This window comes from Leptosomus discolor, chromosome 4 (genome assembly GCF_034619465.1).
Source record: "Leptosomus discolor isolate bLepDis1 chromosome 4, bLepDis1.hap2, whole genome shotgun sequence".
NCBI lineage: Eukaryota > Metazoa > Chordata > Aves > Leptosomiformes > Leptosomidae > Leptosomus > Leptosomus discolor.
The window spans coordinates 11,049,843-11,063,979 of record NC_141394.1 but is presented as its reverse complement, the minus strand read 5'-3'; the positions used below and the strand labels follow the sequence as shown (position 1 = coordinate 11,063,979).

Below are 14,137 nucleotides of genomic sequence, written 5' to 3'. Positions count from 1 at the left end.
CACAGGGAATCTTTTAGTGAAAGAAGAGGAAGGAGTCTGTGTCCGTGCTGCAGCTTTTTAAACAGCCCAGCTAAAAGGGGGCGGTTTATATACAGTAATGCAGCACTCGGGCAGGGAGGAAGGGGCAGAGGGTAGCGAGAAAAAGAACAACTACCCAAAAAGGATGTGTTTATAGTACAATTGTGTCTGGTGATTCAAGAGAAAGCGAGGGGGGGATGAGAAATAGAAAGGAACAATCTGAAAGGTAAGTCAAGTCCATAGCAGCAAGTAGGTATCCTTACCTGTCAATGAGCATCGGGGAGACTGGGGGAGCGTTCAGTTCCTAAACACTGAGCGAGGACAGTGCTCCTCTAGGTCTTAAAGTAAAAACGAAAGCTCAAAGCTCTACATTGCATAGTAAGCAGTAAAAGAAACTTGATACTTGGGGATGGGCCACCTGCCCCTTGAAACCGGTTTCCTCCCTTCACCTACCACCCGGCTACCGCAACAGCAGAACGTGGCATTTTTGTTTGCCATTTGCATGATTAACTTGTATCCCTGACTTGAATCTGAAAGACTTGAAAAATGACTTCTGCGAACATAACGTATCCACACCATCCGAGCAGCGTCAGCGGTGGCTGCGCTGGATGAACTTCGCAGAGCCTGCCCCATCCCGTCTCGTCTCGAGGTAGATGGCCTCCTGAAGTTACCACCCAAATCACTGACACGGTCTAACGCGCTGGGAGCTGAAAACCACCACACACCACAGAATTTAAGGACACTGTTACACTGGAAGGGCTCAGCCTGGCTTAACCCCGCCAGCACCTTCTGCTCCCAGTGACCAGAAAGCTGAAGGTTTTTGTCTCGAGGCGTTCGTGACACCTCACAGAGTCCAACTGTAACGTGGGCCTAGAGCAGCGCGGGGTTTGTCAGGGTTCATTCCTCCGGGTTTTATCTGGGGGGTGAGGGGTGTCCTCCCCCTTCCCCCCAACAAATGCACTGTTTCATAAACACATTCACTCAATCCCGATTCCGTCTGTACAACATGGCAACTTTTGTTTAGCATTTCAATGTGCCCTTACTTCAAGAGTGTAAACACACACCAATGTCTGGTCCCACACCTTTTTGAAGCAAAAAACAATTAAAAGCTGCAAATACAAACAGCATAGGGATACTAAACCCCAAATACTGCATACATATCTTTAATGTTGCTATTTTCAAGTGTTGTATAATTAAACAATGTGTTCATACAGCTGTCAGGCAAATCATGATCTCCAAGCTTTTATTACATGCCTAGAAACTATTCTGTCAAAGTGTTTGCTGCTGCCAGAGACTAAATACAAAAAACACACTATCCACGTGAGACTAAATTTTTTTACATAACACATTCTAATTCCAATTGGCTGAACTGCAGCAGATGCCTCTGAATATCTAGAATTGGCTATTTAAAATAAAGTAAAACAATAATAATAAAAAACTGATGAAAAAAACAACCTTCCAGAGCAAAAATATGCCAAAAATAGTAACTGCTGCACCGGTATCACTCCAAATAAATGCTCACTTTTAAGTATTTTTGAGTTCCTTGCCGTACATGACACCAAACCAATCAGACAGCTCTAAATCTAACGGAGGATATCTCCTATTTAGCACCTTGGAGCGGGCTTCTGCCATTCTCACTCTCATGTCTCGCTGATAACACGAGCTCTACCACCAGTTAAAAGGCTCCTCTCCAGCAAGCATTATCAGCACAGTGAACATGCAGCCTCTTGAGCAGCACTGACTCAACTCAGCAAAGCAGTTTTCATTGGAAAGTTTACAGGATTTTTAATATCAAACTGCATCTGCAGCGCTCTTCACGCCTCCGTAGGTGGAAATTTGCTGTGGTTAAACACTCCTCAGATAGAAGCACACATAAAAGGCCGCGTGTGTAAGGTCATGTTCTTAAACTCAGGTTCATGCACGACTGGAGTCTGTTTAAAATCGTGCAGGTCCAATTTGGGAGTTCACTTGCTTTTGCTTAGCCAGGTGGGTGCTGACTGCCCCCGTAACTCCAGAAAGACGACAGTCTTCTGTGTTACTCTGGCCTGAACTAAGAGAGCCCTCCAACCCTGCACCCGCAGCCAGCACTGCCAGCCCACTGCTCCCAACGCAGGCTTACTTAGCCATGTCCAGGTCAGGCACCAGGTATGCTACTCCGCTAGAAACCACCCTGCGGCTGCAAAGACACCCCACGAACGATGCACACAGCCCGCAGAAGCACTGCATTCCCAGCTACCCTGTCAAACATACCATTCAGCACATAATTAGGGGCGCCCACCAAAGGAATGCTTTTTCTCCGACTGTTCAACAGGATGGTACTTGCCCAGTCCACCGTATGGAATACTCTGCCCATGGGAGCTCCTTCTTTCTCAGCAGCCCATGACTCGACTCCAGACAGCAGCACTGAGGTGCTACAGCACTGACTGACTCTTCTGCTGGCCAACAGAACTGCACGGGGAAATGCAATGTTCGCCAGACCAGGTACGTCCTACGAACAGCGGGACTGACTAAAGCGTTGGGTTAATACTGCAGCCACAGGCAACTTGCCGAAGGAAGTGGCGCTTGTGCTTCTTATTTGGTTTTGTCTCTCGTTTTCTTATGCTTTGCGCGTATTTTTCCAACCTCCCAACTCCCTGAAGAGTTAGCAGACATTGAGTATCTCCCCTTTTCGCCTCCCACTTGTGTCTACACACAGGGGAGATTCAAGATCTGCACTGGCTGAGAAGGGATAGGACCTTACTCCACCTTTTTTAAACTAGGAGCTTGTTAAAACATTTGAGGGAAAGCTCTACTTCTATCATCAGCTTGACTCAGTGTGGACCGTGGTAACTCAAATCCAATCCCAACACTTGACGTTAAGAAAAACACAATATAAAAGTCCTTTCTTTTGACATACACACATGGAGAAAATTTGGTGTTTCATTAAAACCAGCCAAAACATAAGGATAAATGAAAATTTCACTTGTCCTTTGTGCAGATTGTAACAGGCAATGACATTGATCTGCAAAGGAGTCAAACATATTCTCTGTTTTCTTGAACTGTAATGAAGCTTCGAATGAAACCAAGGACTGCCTTAATTACAAATGCTGAACTGCCAGGCGTTCTGCAAGCAGCCTCTCTACCTAACATTAGTGCAGCCAAACCTGAATTCGGTACGAACACCACTGCACGACCATTCTTCGCCACACAACGCTCCACCTTTCCATTTCTAAACACTAAGCAGTGAAACACGTACACAATGCCCATTTCTAGCTCAATACTAGGTTTTCTCAATTGTTCTCAAGTCTGTTCGGGAAGGGACCAGGGGGAAGAGACAGAAGATGTAACAAAACATTAAATTGCTTCTCCAGGAACCAGTTTAAGCAGACTAGGAAATTTAACTCCATTCAAGATGACATAGTTCTTAAAATAACCTTCAGATGTTTCTGAAATACATCATTTTAACTCAGAAGCAGGGATTCTATTCTCCCAAATAAGTACACCTTTATTACTGTGCTTAGATATTTATTAGCTGGCTGTACTAATGGCCACTCACATATTTTGCAGGCTGCTGCACAGTATTTTCCACTTTACTCAGCATTTTCAGTCCAGTAAAGGTGTACAAAATGTAAGGTCAACTTTTCTGTCGTATGCTAACCTTGGCTTCACCTGTAAATTTTAGAGGTTCAAGAGTCAGTCTAGCATACACCAGTCATTTAAGCTGCTCATGTTTTTCAGGTCTAAAACCAGTGGTTTTGCGGAGTCGCAATCTAGCAAAGCCTGGCAACATTAACAACCTCGCATACTGTATTTGTCAACTACTGATATCACAGGATAACACATCATAGAACCTAATACAGATTCCTCTGAATCTAAAAATACAATGGCTTTGACAAGGTCCATAAATGAACAAGAGAGCTCATCATACCGGCTTCTTCAATGGGAAACCTGACGGACAGAGTTGCAGCAGCAATTTCCAAGTCATTATCTGTGGGTCACCCCAGAGGTTAACAGTTCTTACAGGAGAGTCTCATTTCTGGTTTGATGAAACACAAGGCTAGAGAGGCAAAGACACTAATCCAGGTGGGGGAAGGCCACGTTTTGGTTTGGTTTTCTCAGAAACAGAAGATGCACTTACCAAATCACAAACCACTAAAAATTCACCAGGATGTTCCTATTACTTTTCCCTGCTGCTGTAGCTCCTTGGAGATGGGCTGGCTGCAAAATTTTAAATGGAGGAGAACACCATCATGCTAACATAAATCCAAAGTGGTCCATGAAATTATAGTCCCTCCAAGATACACTTCCTACTACAGAAAACACTGGCCACCAGAGCTCCTCCACAGAGCCAGGCTTTTTATTCATAACTCAGAAACAGCATTTCACTAGTTATTTTTCAAGCCACATTTTTCTTAGTATGACCCCAGTGCATTTTCTAAATATTTAATATTTTCCCTAGCTGTAATTGTGCAAACTAACCATTCATTTGGCAAATGCTAGGAAACTTAACACAAGTGACTCGCCAAAGTTGATGCTTCCCTGTTAAAAAAAATGAAAGCAACTATGAAAAGCCAAACCCAATGGCAATGGACATGTAACTTCTCGCCAAGCACAGTTCTTTGTAGTTTTGACGCCACCTTCATCGTTTCGCTTCAGCAACTACAATGTCACCATCGCTTCTCTTTATAGGAAATATCTAGTTTGGAAAAATTCTATATTAATCTCTAAAAAAATAAGACAAATATTTGTATTAAAAGCTGGAGATCATTGATTTCAGTTAAGTTATGGCTTTTTTTAGTGTAAGCATATATATATTTTTCTAAAATAAGTATCAGTAAGTGTCCTGGGTGTTAGTTCATATTTTCTGTTTCCAGCAATGTTCAGTATTGTATGTGCTTTGCACCTCAGAAGTGAGTCTGCCAAGGCACTTAGAGAATGTAAGCAAGTCTTTTAGGGACTTCATGAGAATGGGCTACCACTGACACAATACAAGAACCCATCCACCAGCAGAGTCAATCCCCCAACCAAGCATGTTTCCTTTATAAACACTCAGCACCTGCTACAATTCCACAATGAATAACAGTTAAAAAAAAAAAAAAAAGCTATTTACCACGTGTCACTAACAGATAAAAGATTTTCCCTAATAAAAGCACAGAAAGTAGATCTTGGCTGTCATTAGTAACAGCACAGGGTTTTGTTTTGTTTTTTAAAAAAACAATGAACAAAAAACAAATACCACACGCTTGCTTAAAGAAACAAGTGACTTCAAGAAATTTTCCTTTTATCTGTCCTTAGAGGTGAGTTTTTCAATCAGTTCTTGAAGTGGTGCAAGTTCTCTTCTATCAATGAGGTTGAATTCCTGTAACAAGGATGAGGAAAAAGACATACATACAGAGTTTTACATGTGCACCTCAGGTGAGCAGTCTTATTCAGACAGAAGTTATTTGGTAGGAGGCTCTTTGAGGCCAGGCTTAGCCACTACAGCATTTTCTGCCTGTCTGCTGTTAGCTGAACAGCAGTGATCCCTCCACTTAAAAGAAGGAAACCTAAGGAGATGCCTTTTTTTTTTTTTCCTTTTCCAAAGGGGAACGGGGGAACGTAGCTTTGAAGCAAGCATACTCTTTTCAACCTAGCTTCAGATGCTGTCCTCACTCTTCCTTTTGTTAGGAACTACCGAATTGTTAGGGAACACTTTTCGGTATTTAATTTTGTAGCAAATGAATGCTTTGTTGAAAACTTTTCCATTCCTTGAATGCTTCCAGCAGTTAGGTATACACAAAAATGGACTAAGACACTATGCTAGGGGCCTGGAGGTGTTGACTCTCCTACGAACTTACCAGCTGTAAATAAACTGAAGGGGCGCTGCTTTGATACGTGGCTTGTTCCAGAATGTAACTGTAACCGTAACGCTCCCGCCACACTTACCTGAACGAAAAATATAAAGTGCTTGAAAGAAGTGTTAAGGTGTGCCTCTTCCTGTAGCTGGATCACCGGATCAAAGTGCTGGTGATAAATGTGAGCGTAAACTCTGAAGAGACGCTTTAAAATTGTCTTTGCCACTGACATGAAATTCTTTGGGAATGGTACACCTAGAAATAAGAAAACAGATGGCTTAGCTTTAAACGCCCATGCCATGTTCACGTATTTTGAAAACCATTATAGCCCAACCCTATGTCTTGCACAAGATGGGCTGTTTTCTTTCACTCAGAAATTCCGTCTGTACATCACACAATGTACGCGGGCTGAAGCACAACAAGCGGCTCATTGAACAACCAGAGGGAAGGTGTCCCTCCTTCAGCAGACCAGAGGCTCATCAACTTTTTCCAAGACAAATCTGACTACGTTTCTATGCTGAACGCTCCTACCTTTAGCTTCCAGCTACTCAATCTTGCTATGCCTCAGCACAGTTCCCTGAAGAGCCTTCTCTGACCAAGAATCTTCCTCCCTTCTGTTCGGATTCAGATACCTAAACACAGGTATCTGATGTGGTTACAGATGCCCTCTCAGTACCTGCCTGGCCTGACTGCCAATGCAGAAAAGGGAAAGTCTCCTGCAGGCTCCGAGTCTCAGCAATGGCTCTGTGCACGTGTCCAAGATACCACAGGGTACTCCAAGGGACACCGGATACCTTGTGTAGGTAACTGAAGCCACCTCTGCTATCAGCCATTGAGTTTTACACTTCTCTTGGCTAAAGTGAAATCAGAAAAAGGCTCTCTTTCAACCCTCTCGTGCCCAGCAAAAAGACACCCGTTTCCATCCTGCTCATTTCCATCCCTTAGCCAGGAGCTACTGCTTTCTTACTGCCTGATGGAAGTGCTCTGAAACATGCTCCTTTCGGTCATTTCAGTGAAAATGACCCAGGACAGGTAAATGCAGTTTCAACAGCAGACCTTTGTCAGCACACAGGTTTTATTAAAACCAGTTAAGAAACAGCAACTGGCTACTGGGAGTAATAATCTCTGTAGCTGACACATCTGCAGGCTAAAAGAAGGTATGTATCAACCACCTAAGAGGATCAAACCTCTCTAGCTTCTCATCACATACCAGTTTTCCCAGTCAGCTTGGTTCTTTGGCAGGCTTTCCAATTGCTGAAGTCCTGTCTGAAGGCCAGAGGCCCAAGCTGGATGCTGTAGGCCAACCATGATCTCACCAATGCTTTCAAACCCTAGCAACAGAATTTTCATACTCCTACTTAAGCTTGCCCTGCTTACTTGTACATCACATTTCCTTCATTGGCTGCTGCATTGCATGAGAAGTTCATATTTAGTGGGTTATCCATCACTGCCTTTAAGTCTCTACCTTTCAAAAATACATCCTATTAGAACAAAAAAAGTCTTCAGCAAAGTATATGCTGCAGTTAAAGAAAGATCAAGTCCTGATATAGTCTTTTGAATACAAGTTTAAAATTAACTATAACTACTTAACATCATTCCTAGTAGCAGACTTCTACCCCAGCTCTGAACTCCACCCTGAAACACTAAAACAAATGCCACAGGATGTAAAGAAACCATGCTGACATATACCGAGCAGGGAAGATTTAGCTTTTTGACACTTCTTCCCAAACTAACCAGCCTTCTCCGCATATCTGCTGAACTCTAAATACAAACAAGTGCCACTTGATTCTGACAGGTGGCCTTGTTTCTCTGAAGAGGCTTATTGAAAATGTGTCAAATGCTTCAGAAACTACCCACAAAATAAAAGCCACTAAGAGATCTCCCTTCCTTTTTCCAAACCAGCTCATAAGCCTACGAGTCGTGGTGGGCTGAAACCCCACCAATTATGAGCTTTAGAACAAGCAGGCCTTCGTGCCTCTAGAAGAAGGGTTTTCTTGTTATCGTTTCCAAACTGGTCATCATTCATTATGTTCCTCCTGCTTTTCTGAAAGAAACCTCTTAAAAACATGTATCTTTCATCTTCACTTGAAAAGAAAAAAACCCAATAACTTAAGATCAAAGATACAATTCATCTTCTTTGGAAGTAGGGCCTAGGAGGAGTTCCTCATGCGGACCTGCAACAAAAAGCTGCCAGTTTGTACCAATTACTGGATATTAAGGAAACAACCCACAAAATGAAAAAAAGGGTCAGATTTGATCAACACAGTCAGTTATTAAACAGAAATAGTACTTCCTGCATTCAGAATTGTGACAGATGCTTATTAGGAGTATTAACACATGGATCAGAGTTCATGTACTACCACATCAATTTTATCCTAAAAGATTAAGGTGCTTTTTATATATATATATATATATAAAAAATGTAACCTTTTAAAGTTGCCCTACCCATCAGTCATTTAGGAGATCTCTTAATGCTGTAAGACTTGAATATTCCTATACAACTGTAATCTAAATACATTGTTTAATTTTACTTATTTACTTTACCTATTTTAGAAGGAAATAGCGTTTCATCATCCAGCTGATCCTGGACCCAAGTCATCAGGTAATCAATGTACTTTGGTGCAGAGCACTTAATTGGTTTCTTTATGTTTGTCCCATCTGCCCAGTGGTATTCATATCTGGGTTGGGACGACAACAACAAGACATTTCTTAACACAGGTGAATCATTCATATCAAGGCCTGGAAGGCTGCTCTTCCTGCTCCACTCCCCATGCTCCCACACCCTCCCATGGCCCTTCCTTGAAACTAAGGTCCAAATGCTCCCAAGCCATCTGCAGCTGCCCTGTACCCAGTCTCCCCACTGCAATGCTGCTTCAGCTGGACTCTCTTCCGCAGTCTGTTAAAATGCTCCTGCCAAAACACACATGGCAGCCTGCAGTCAAACCTGCATCCCCATACACCAAAAGGCGCTGTATGAGTAGGTTTGCAAACCCCAAGAGGCAAATAGCTACTTATTCTTTTGTAAAGCTTCCTCCCACCCTCCAAAGGAAAAAAAAAAGGCAGCCTGTTGAAGTGAAACATCAAAAAGTTACATGAGATTCTCACACAAATAAAAGCTAAGCTCTGAAGCTCAAATCAGTGAAGGCACCCGATTGATTTCTGATGTGAAATTGCACCACATCAGCCCCAGCAACAGGCTTCTCTTCACCTCCACCAGCAGAGAAGAACTGCAAAGCGCACGTGCCAATGCCCAACTTCTAGAGCAGCTGCCAGGCAGACACATTAGACCCCTATAGTTTGTGGAATTTCTTTACATTTGAAAATACTCTTATAGATTTTGCATAAATGAAGACCAAACTACATTGGCCTTTGCCAGAGATCTCAAATTACGATTGTACTGCAGACACAGAATAGATTCAGAGGTGGGTTAATGCCAAAGAATACTATTACAAAACTGGAAGCTGGTATGAAGTGCCTTTTAACTAGCAGAAGAAAGCCTCTAGGGTAAATAGTCCTCCTTAGAAAAGGTTCCTATCTGAAGGTCCAGTGCTACCATGCAGTGCACCAAGATTTGGAAAAATCTCAGTTTCCAGTTGTACCACTGACCCACCGGATAGTTGCAGGCCAGTAACTGTCTTCTTCATGTAATTTTTCCATCTGTAGGTAAGGTGATATCACACCTTTACAAACCACTGACATGACTATGGAACAGTAAAACATGTGCTCTTTCTATCCTTCTCCATTTGCAGAGCTAGTGATGGCGACATCTTTCATGTAGCACCTTTAATGAGTAGATTCCAGTGTCATTCATTTCACAGTTATCATTTTAACTTTGGGAATTTAAAAAGCCCTGGGAAAATGTATTAAACAGCATCCATTTACACACACAACCAGACAGAAACAAGTCCTCATGAAATTAGAACGGAACAGATATTTCACTGGCTCGGGGAATGCAATTGTCACAAGTGCAGACACAGGAGAATATGGCTAATCTTGGAAACATATAGCTTAAAAAAAACAAACACGTTTAACATTGGGACTCTGACAATACCAGCTTTGAAGTGAACCACACTGTTTCTTTCTACGTCTTGCTGAGTACAAACACACGCATCTTAATATTCCTCACCAACCCGTAACATCTGAGCAGTTTCTCCTCATCAGCAGAGCAGAGCACAGCCCTCTCTTTTAGACCTGACCACAGCACCATCTCCCACGTCGGTTTGAAATCAGCCAGCCTTGCTCAGCCGACCAGCACTGCTGCGGAACGGCTGTCCGTGGGGCGAGCCTGCCGCACAGCCAGAAGCGAAAAGGACTGCTGAGCCCTGCAGCTCTGAAATCCTCTCCGAGAAACAAAGGAACAATCATTCGGGCTAGCTGCAACACTCTTCTTTTAAAAATATAAAATTCAAACAAACAAACAAAACAGACAAGGATAGTGATGCCAGCCCAGTCATGCTTTTACAGGAAATATAACCACATCATCTACAAGTTTTTTCTCAGCTCTTTTAAAAAGAATTAGAAGAGATGTCATTAATGGTTAGTATTCCTTCTTTTCCTGGAGGATAGTGTGCTCCATTTGATTGTTATTTCTTAGTACAGCAGTAGCATACCACAACACTCGGGCTGCAACCACTGCTGTTTAAACTTCCCCTTGCTCACCTCCAATTAGTATGGTGTGAACACTGGAGAAGGTCGTCTGTTTTAAAGATTGTATGCATCATTTTATGCAAAGCTCAACTCTGATTATCAAATCTGATAAATCTGGCTTCTAATTTTGTTTAGCAAATTCGGTTTTGTCAGAACAGTAACTGGGAGAACATTTTCACAACAAACAAGTTTTATGAGCTATTATGAGTGTGCTGCTCACAACAGTATAAAAATATCCCGTTTTTATAACGGCAAAAAATCAGAGGGTCTGAAAGTATTTTAAAATTATGTCTCATAACACATCCAAAAATTCCATACATGCTGAACGGACCACAACGTATCTGGATATCTAAAAAATCAGTATTCCTCACCACTCAGTATTACCCTAACACTGAGACTGGAGTGGTATTAACATAGGACAAATATCAACGCTTAGCTGAGGTGCCAGGTTCAGTCTGGAGACAGTAAGACAACAAACTAAATTATATGCTAAAAATCTCATCCAAATAACATATATCCATAAGAAACCTCCCCCCCTCCCCACTCCCCAACACTATGGGTTAATTCTGCATTTTTTAGAGGAAGGAATGCCATAGAATGACCTTTAAAGTAATATGGCTCTTAAGAAACAGTAGATGTAGCCTGACAAAAAGAGAGTCATAAAGAGAATCTGAAAGTATTCCAGCAAACACCCCATGCTCCAGGCAGGAGGACTAATGTACACGGTCGTCCCTAGGCTGTCAGAAGGCTTGGGGTTCACGAGGGAGGGTAAAATCAACTCTTCCTACAAGATTAACATCACTGAAAGCACATCAGGAATCCTAGCCCAACTTCCCAAACAAAAAAAAAAAAGAAACCAAACACACATAAAAAATTCCCACATATTGGACTCCTTTGAACTGCTACAGGAAATGAAGGGTAAAATCCCATTTCTAGCTCAAGCTTGCGAGCAAACACCTACAGCTCTGGTGATGGAAACAAATTAACCTTATCAGGATAGGCAGTTCCGCTACAGAAAATACATTTTTAGAAACCTCTACAGTTTAGTAGAGGGTTTTGAGGGCAAAACAGTATGTGAAGGGTAGAGCAAGAAACACACAGTTCACTTCAGCAAGTGCACAGGAAAAGCGAAGGAAAAGCTCATCCCTAATGACTAGTAGAATTCTCTCATACTAATAACAAGTTATTTGCCACCTATGCTTCTCACACTAGAAAATATCCCTGAATATAAACAATCATAGCACCAACTCCTCTACCACGCAATTACACGTACATGGCCTTAAAAAAAAACCCCACAAACCCCACCAAAAAACCCCCAAACCTGGCTTGACTAACATTAAAGCTGTTATCTTGTCCAATAAAATGCAGTGGCTCAGTAACAGCTTTTAAAAGATTCCCGGACATTTATTTGGACCCATCATCTCAATCTCAGAACTATATTACACCAAGACCACTGAAAAATACTACTTCTGTTGTGTCCCTCAGCCATCAAGTGACACAGGCACAGAGTGGAGCGTCACAAAAAAGCCGCAGGATTGATATGACTAAGAGACACAGGGTATTTCAAGGACCTGATTACATGATTTATTCATTTTTTTGCTGCAGACGCACTGGGCAAAAGGCAGCAGGCGAACATTCAATTACACCGATTTATGCCCACGTAGGATTTATGGGAGCTGTCCACTTTGGAGCGCCCAGCTATTCTGATTTGATCACATGAAGACAGAAGCTCTGCAGACCAACAAACCTCGGTAAAATCACAAGGATCTCACCACCATTAAGAGCGAGCTGAGTGCACTCACACAAATGCCTAAATATGGATTTTAGATGCCTAATTCAGACATCCAGCTTTGAAAAATGCAGCAGCCATATCCCTCCTTTGCGCTCGTACTGAAGACTTACAACCAGGGAGGAAAACAGAGAAAACTCCCCTCACCCAATGCTGGTTAACAAACATATTACTTCTATGCAGGTTCTTTCATGCCTGTTGCACTGATGGTGACACCGCAACTGATGTAAGAACAGCAAGAAGTGATAACCAGCTAGGGCTTGTTTGGGTAAGAAACAGTTGGTCTTTGCTGAAGTGAGAAGAATGGAACATCACTGCGAGTAATCGAATGTTTTGGAACAAATTAAACCAACGCTTTTTTCCAAACAGTTTGACAACGAGCTGTACAGCAGGACAGGGAGATCTGTTCTTGACCTTTATGTCAATCCTTAACTAGCTCAATGTACTAACACCCTGATAAAAGCTAAGTCAGCAATCCCTCCACCAAAGGCAAGCCTGGAAGAAATGAAAGTGATCCTCACAGCACACAGAAGTTTACCTGCCTCAGCTAAGGCCTTCTGTTAAGATTGCTACCAAAAAGAACCAGTGGGCCAGAGAAGTAGCCATACAGTCCCAAGCATTTGCTTAAAGGTAGCCCTTTTGAGAAGATAACCCTCCCTCTATCAAAAAGAAACCACAGAAAACCAGACATGAACCTAGGTGACCTGTCTGTTGCCAAGGGTCTTTTTTTTTTTTTTTTTCTTCTTTTAAAAGAGTTTTAAAGACAAAACACCAGTACCAGGTAGGAGGTACAGGCAACATCACACTCCTGCTCTGGTTGCCCTCTCACCTAAGACATCTAGTTTAATTTTTCCACAGACTGCTACAAGTTTGGCAGTTGTGCTATCAAAATTGCGAGTGAGCCACGACGAGTTCTGAACAGCTACCTACGTATGCACCAGCACCTTACAACCCTTCTTCAATGTATCGACCATAAACACTCTTCCAGCGGGAATGCAAAAATCAGACTGTAGAGCCAAAGGGTACTTGCTTCTTTGGGTTCTCTACAGCTACTCATGCTACAGCTGCCTAACCTGTTTCAAACGGCCTTATGTAAGTTGTTTCAGCTAACTCTTCCATCTGAAGTAGATGAGGATGCAATGAATACTGGTGGTAGGTCAGACATGGATGTGAGCAGACAGCAAGCTCCAGCCTAGAAGCACTAATGAGCACCCAAGACTCAACTCTGCTTCAACTAACATTGCTTCAGCCAGAAGAGAACAGGAAACAGAATGAGAAACAGGAAGGAAAAAAATCTGTGCTTTCATGCTGACAGGTTTTCCAGCAGTACTTCCCCCCCCGCAAAAATCTGCAGGTTACCTTTTAAGTGAAAGCAAGCCGCACTCACTCAAACTAAAACCCACTATATGCTCTGCTGCCTGTCACTGCCAGCCTCAAAATAACCTGCTCCTGTGCCTGCCTGGCCTCGGCCCCGCTTCTGATCCTTCCCAAAACCCATCCCTGAGCACAGGCGGGGGTTGCAGAGTCTGGGGAATGCTCTACAAATCCTAGGGACAAGATCACCTATTAGATCCTTGGCAAAATGCATCTTCTAGCCTTTAGCATCTCTTTTCTACCCTGCTTCATAACTATTTGAGTATGATATATATTTCTGTCAATGGTTATCGGTCTCTTTGGAGAGAAACGAATTGTTTAGTCTGGCAACCAGACAGCTAAGCCTTTAATAATTAACCTCCACCCCCAAAACTACTTCTCAGCAGACAAACAATAAAGCAAAGAAGTATTTTCATGCTCTTATTTAATAATTAAGAGTCTGTTCTGCATGCCAAAGCACAAAGCAGACAATGGGCTGTTATTGCACAAGCATATC

General features: G+C 42.5%; 1 protein-coding gene across 1 annotated transcript in view; it reads right to left on the bottom strand.

Moving 5' to 3' along the window:
- Positions 1–5,261: 5,261 nt before the first annotated feature.
- MOB1B (MOB kinase activator 1B) overlaps positions 5,262–14,137 on the bottom strand; it is a 36,070-nt gene continuing 27,194 nt past the window's right edge. The window contains exons 4-6 of the mRNA XM_086463781.1: positions 8,376–8,509; positions 5,923–6,086; positions 5,262–5,356 (exon numbers count right to left, since the gene is read on the bottom strand). Coding sequence (XP_086319907.1) covers positions 5,279–5,356; positions 5,923–6,086; positions 8,376–8,509 — 376 coding nt within the window. The 3' untranslated portion in view covers positions 5,262–5,278. The remainder of the gene's footprint in view (positions 5,357–5,922; positions 6,087–8,375; positions 8,510–14,137) is intronic.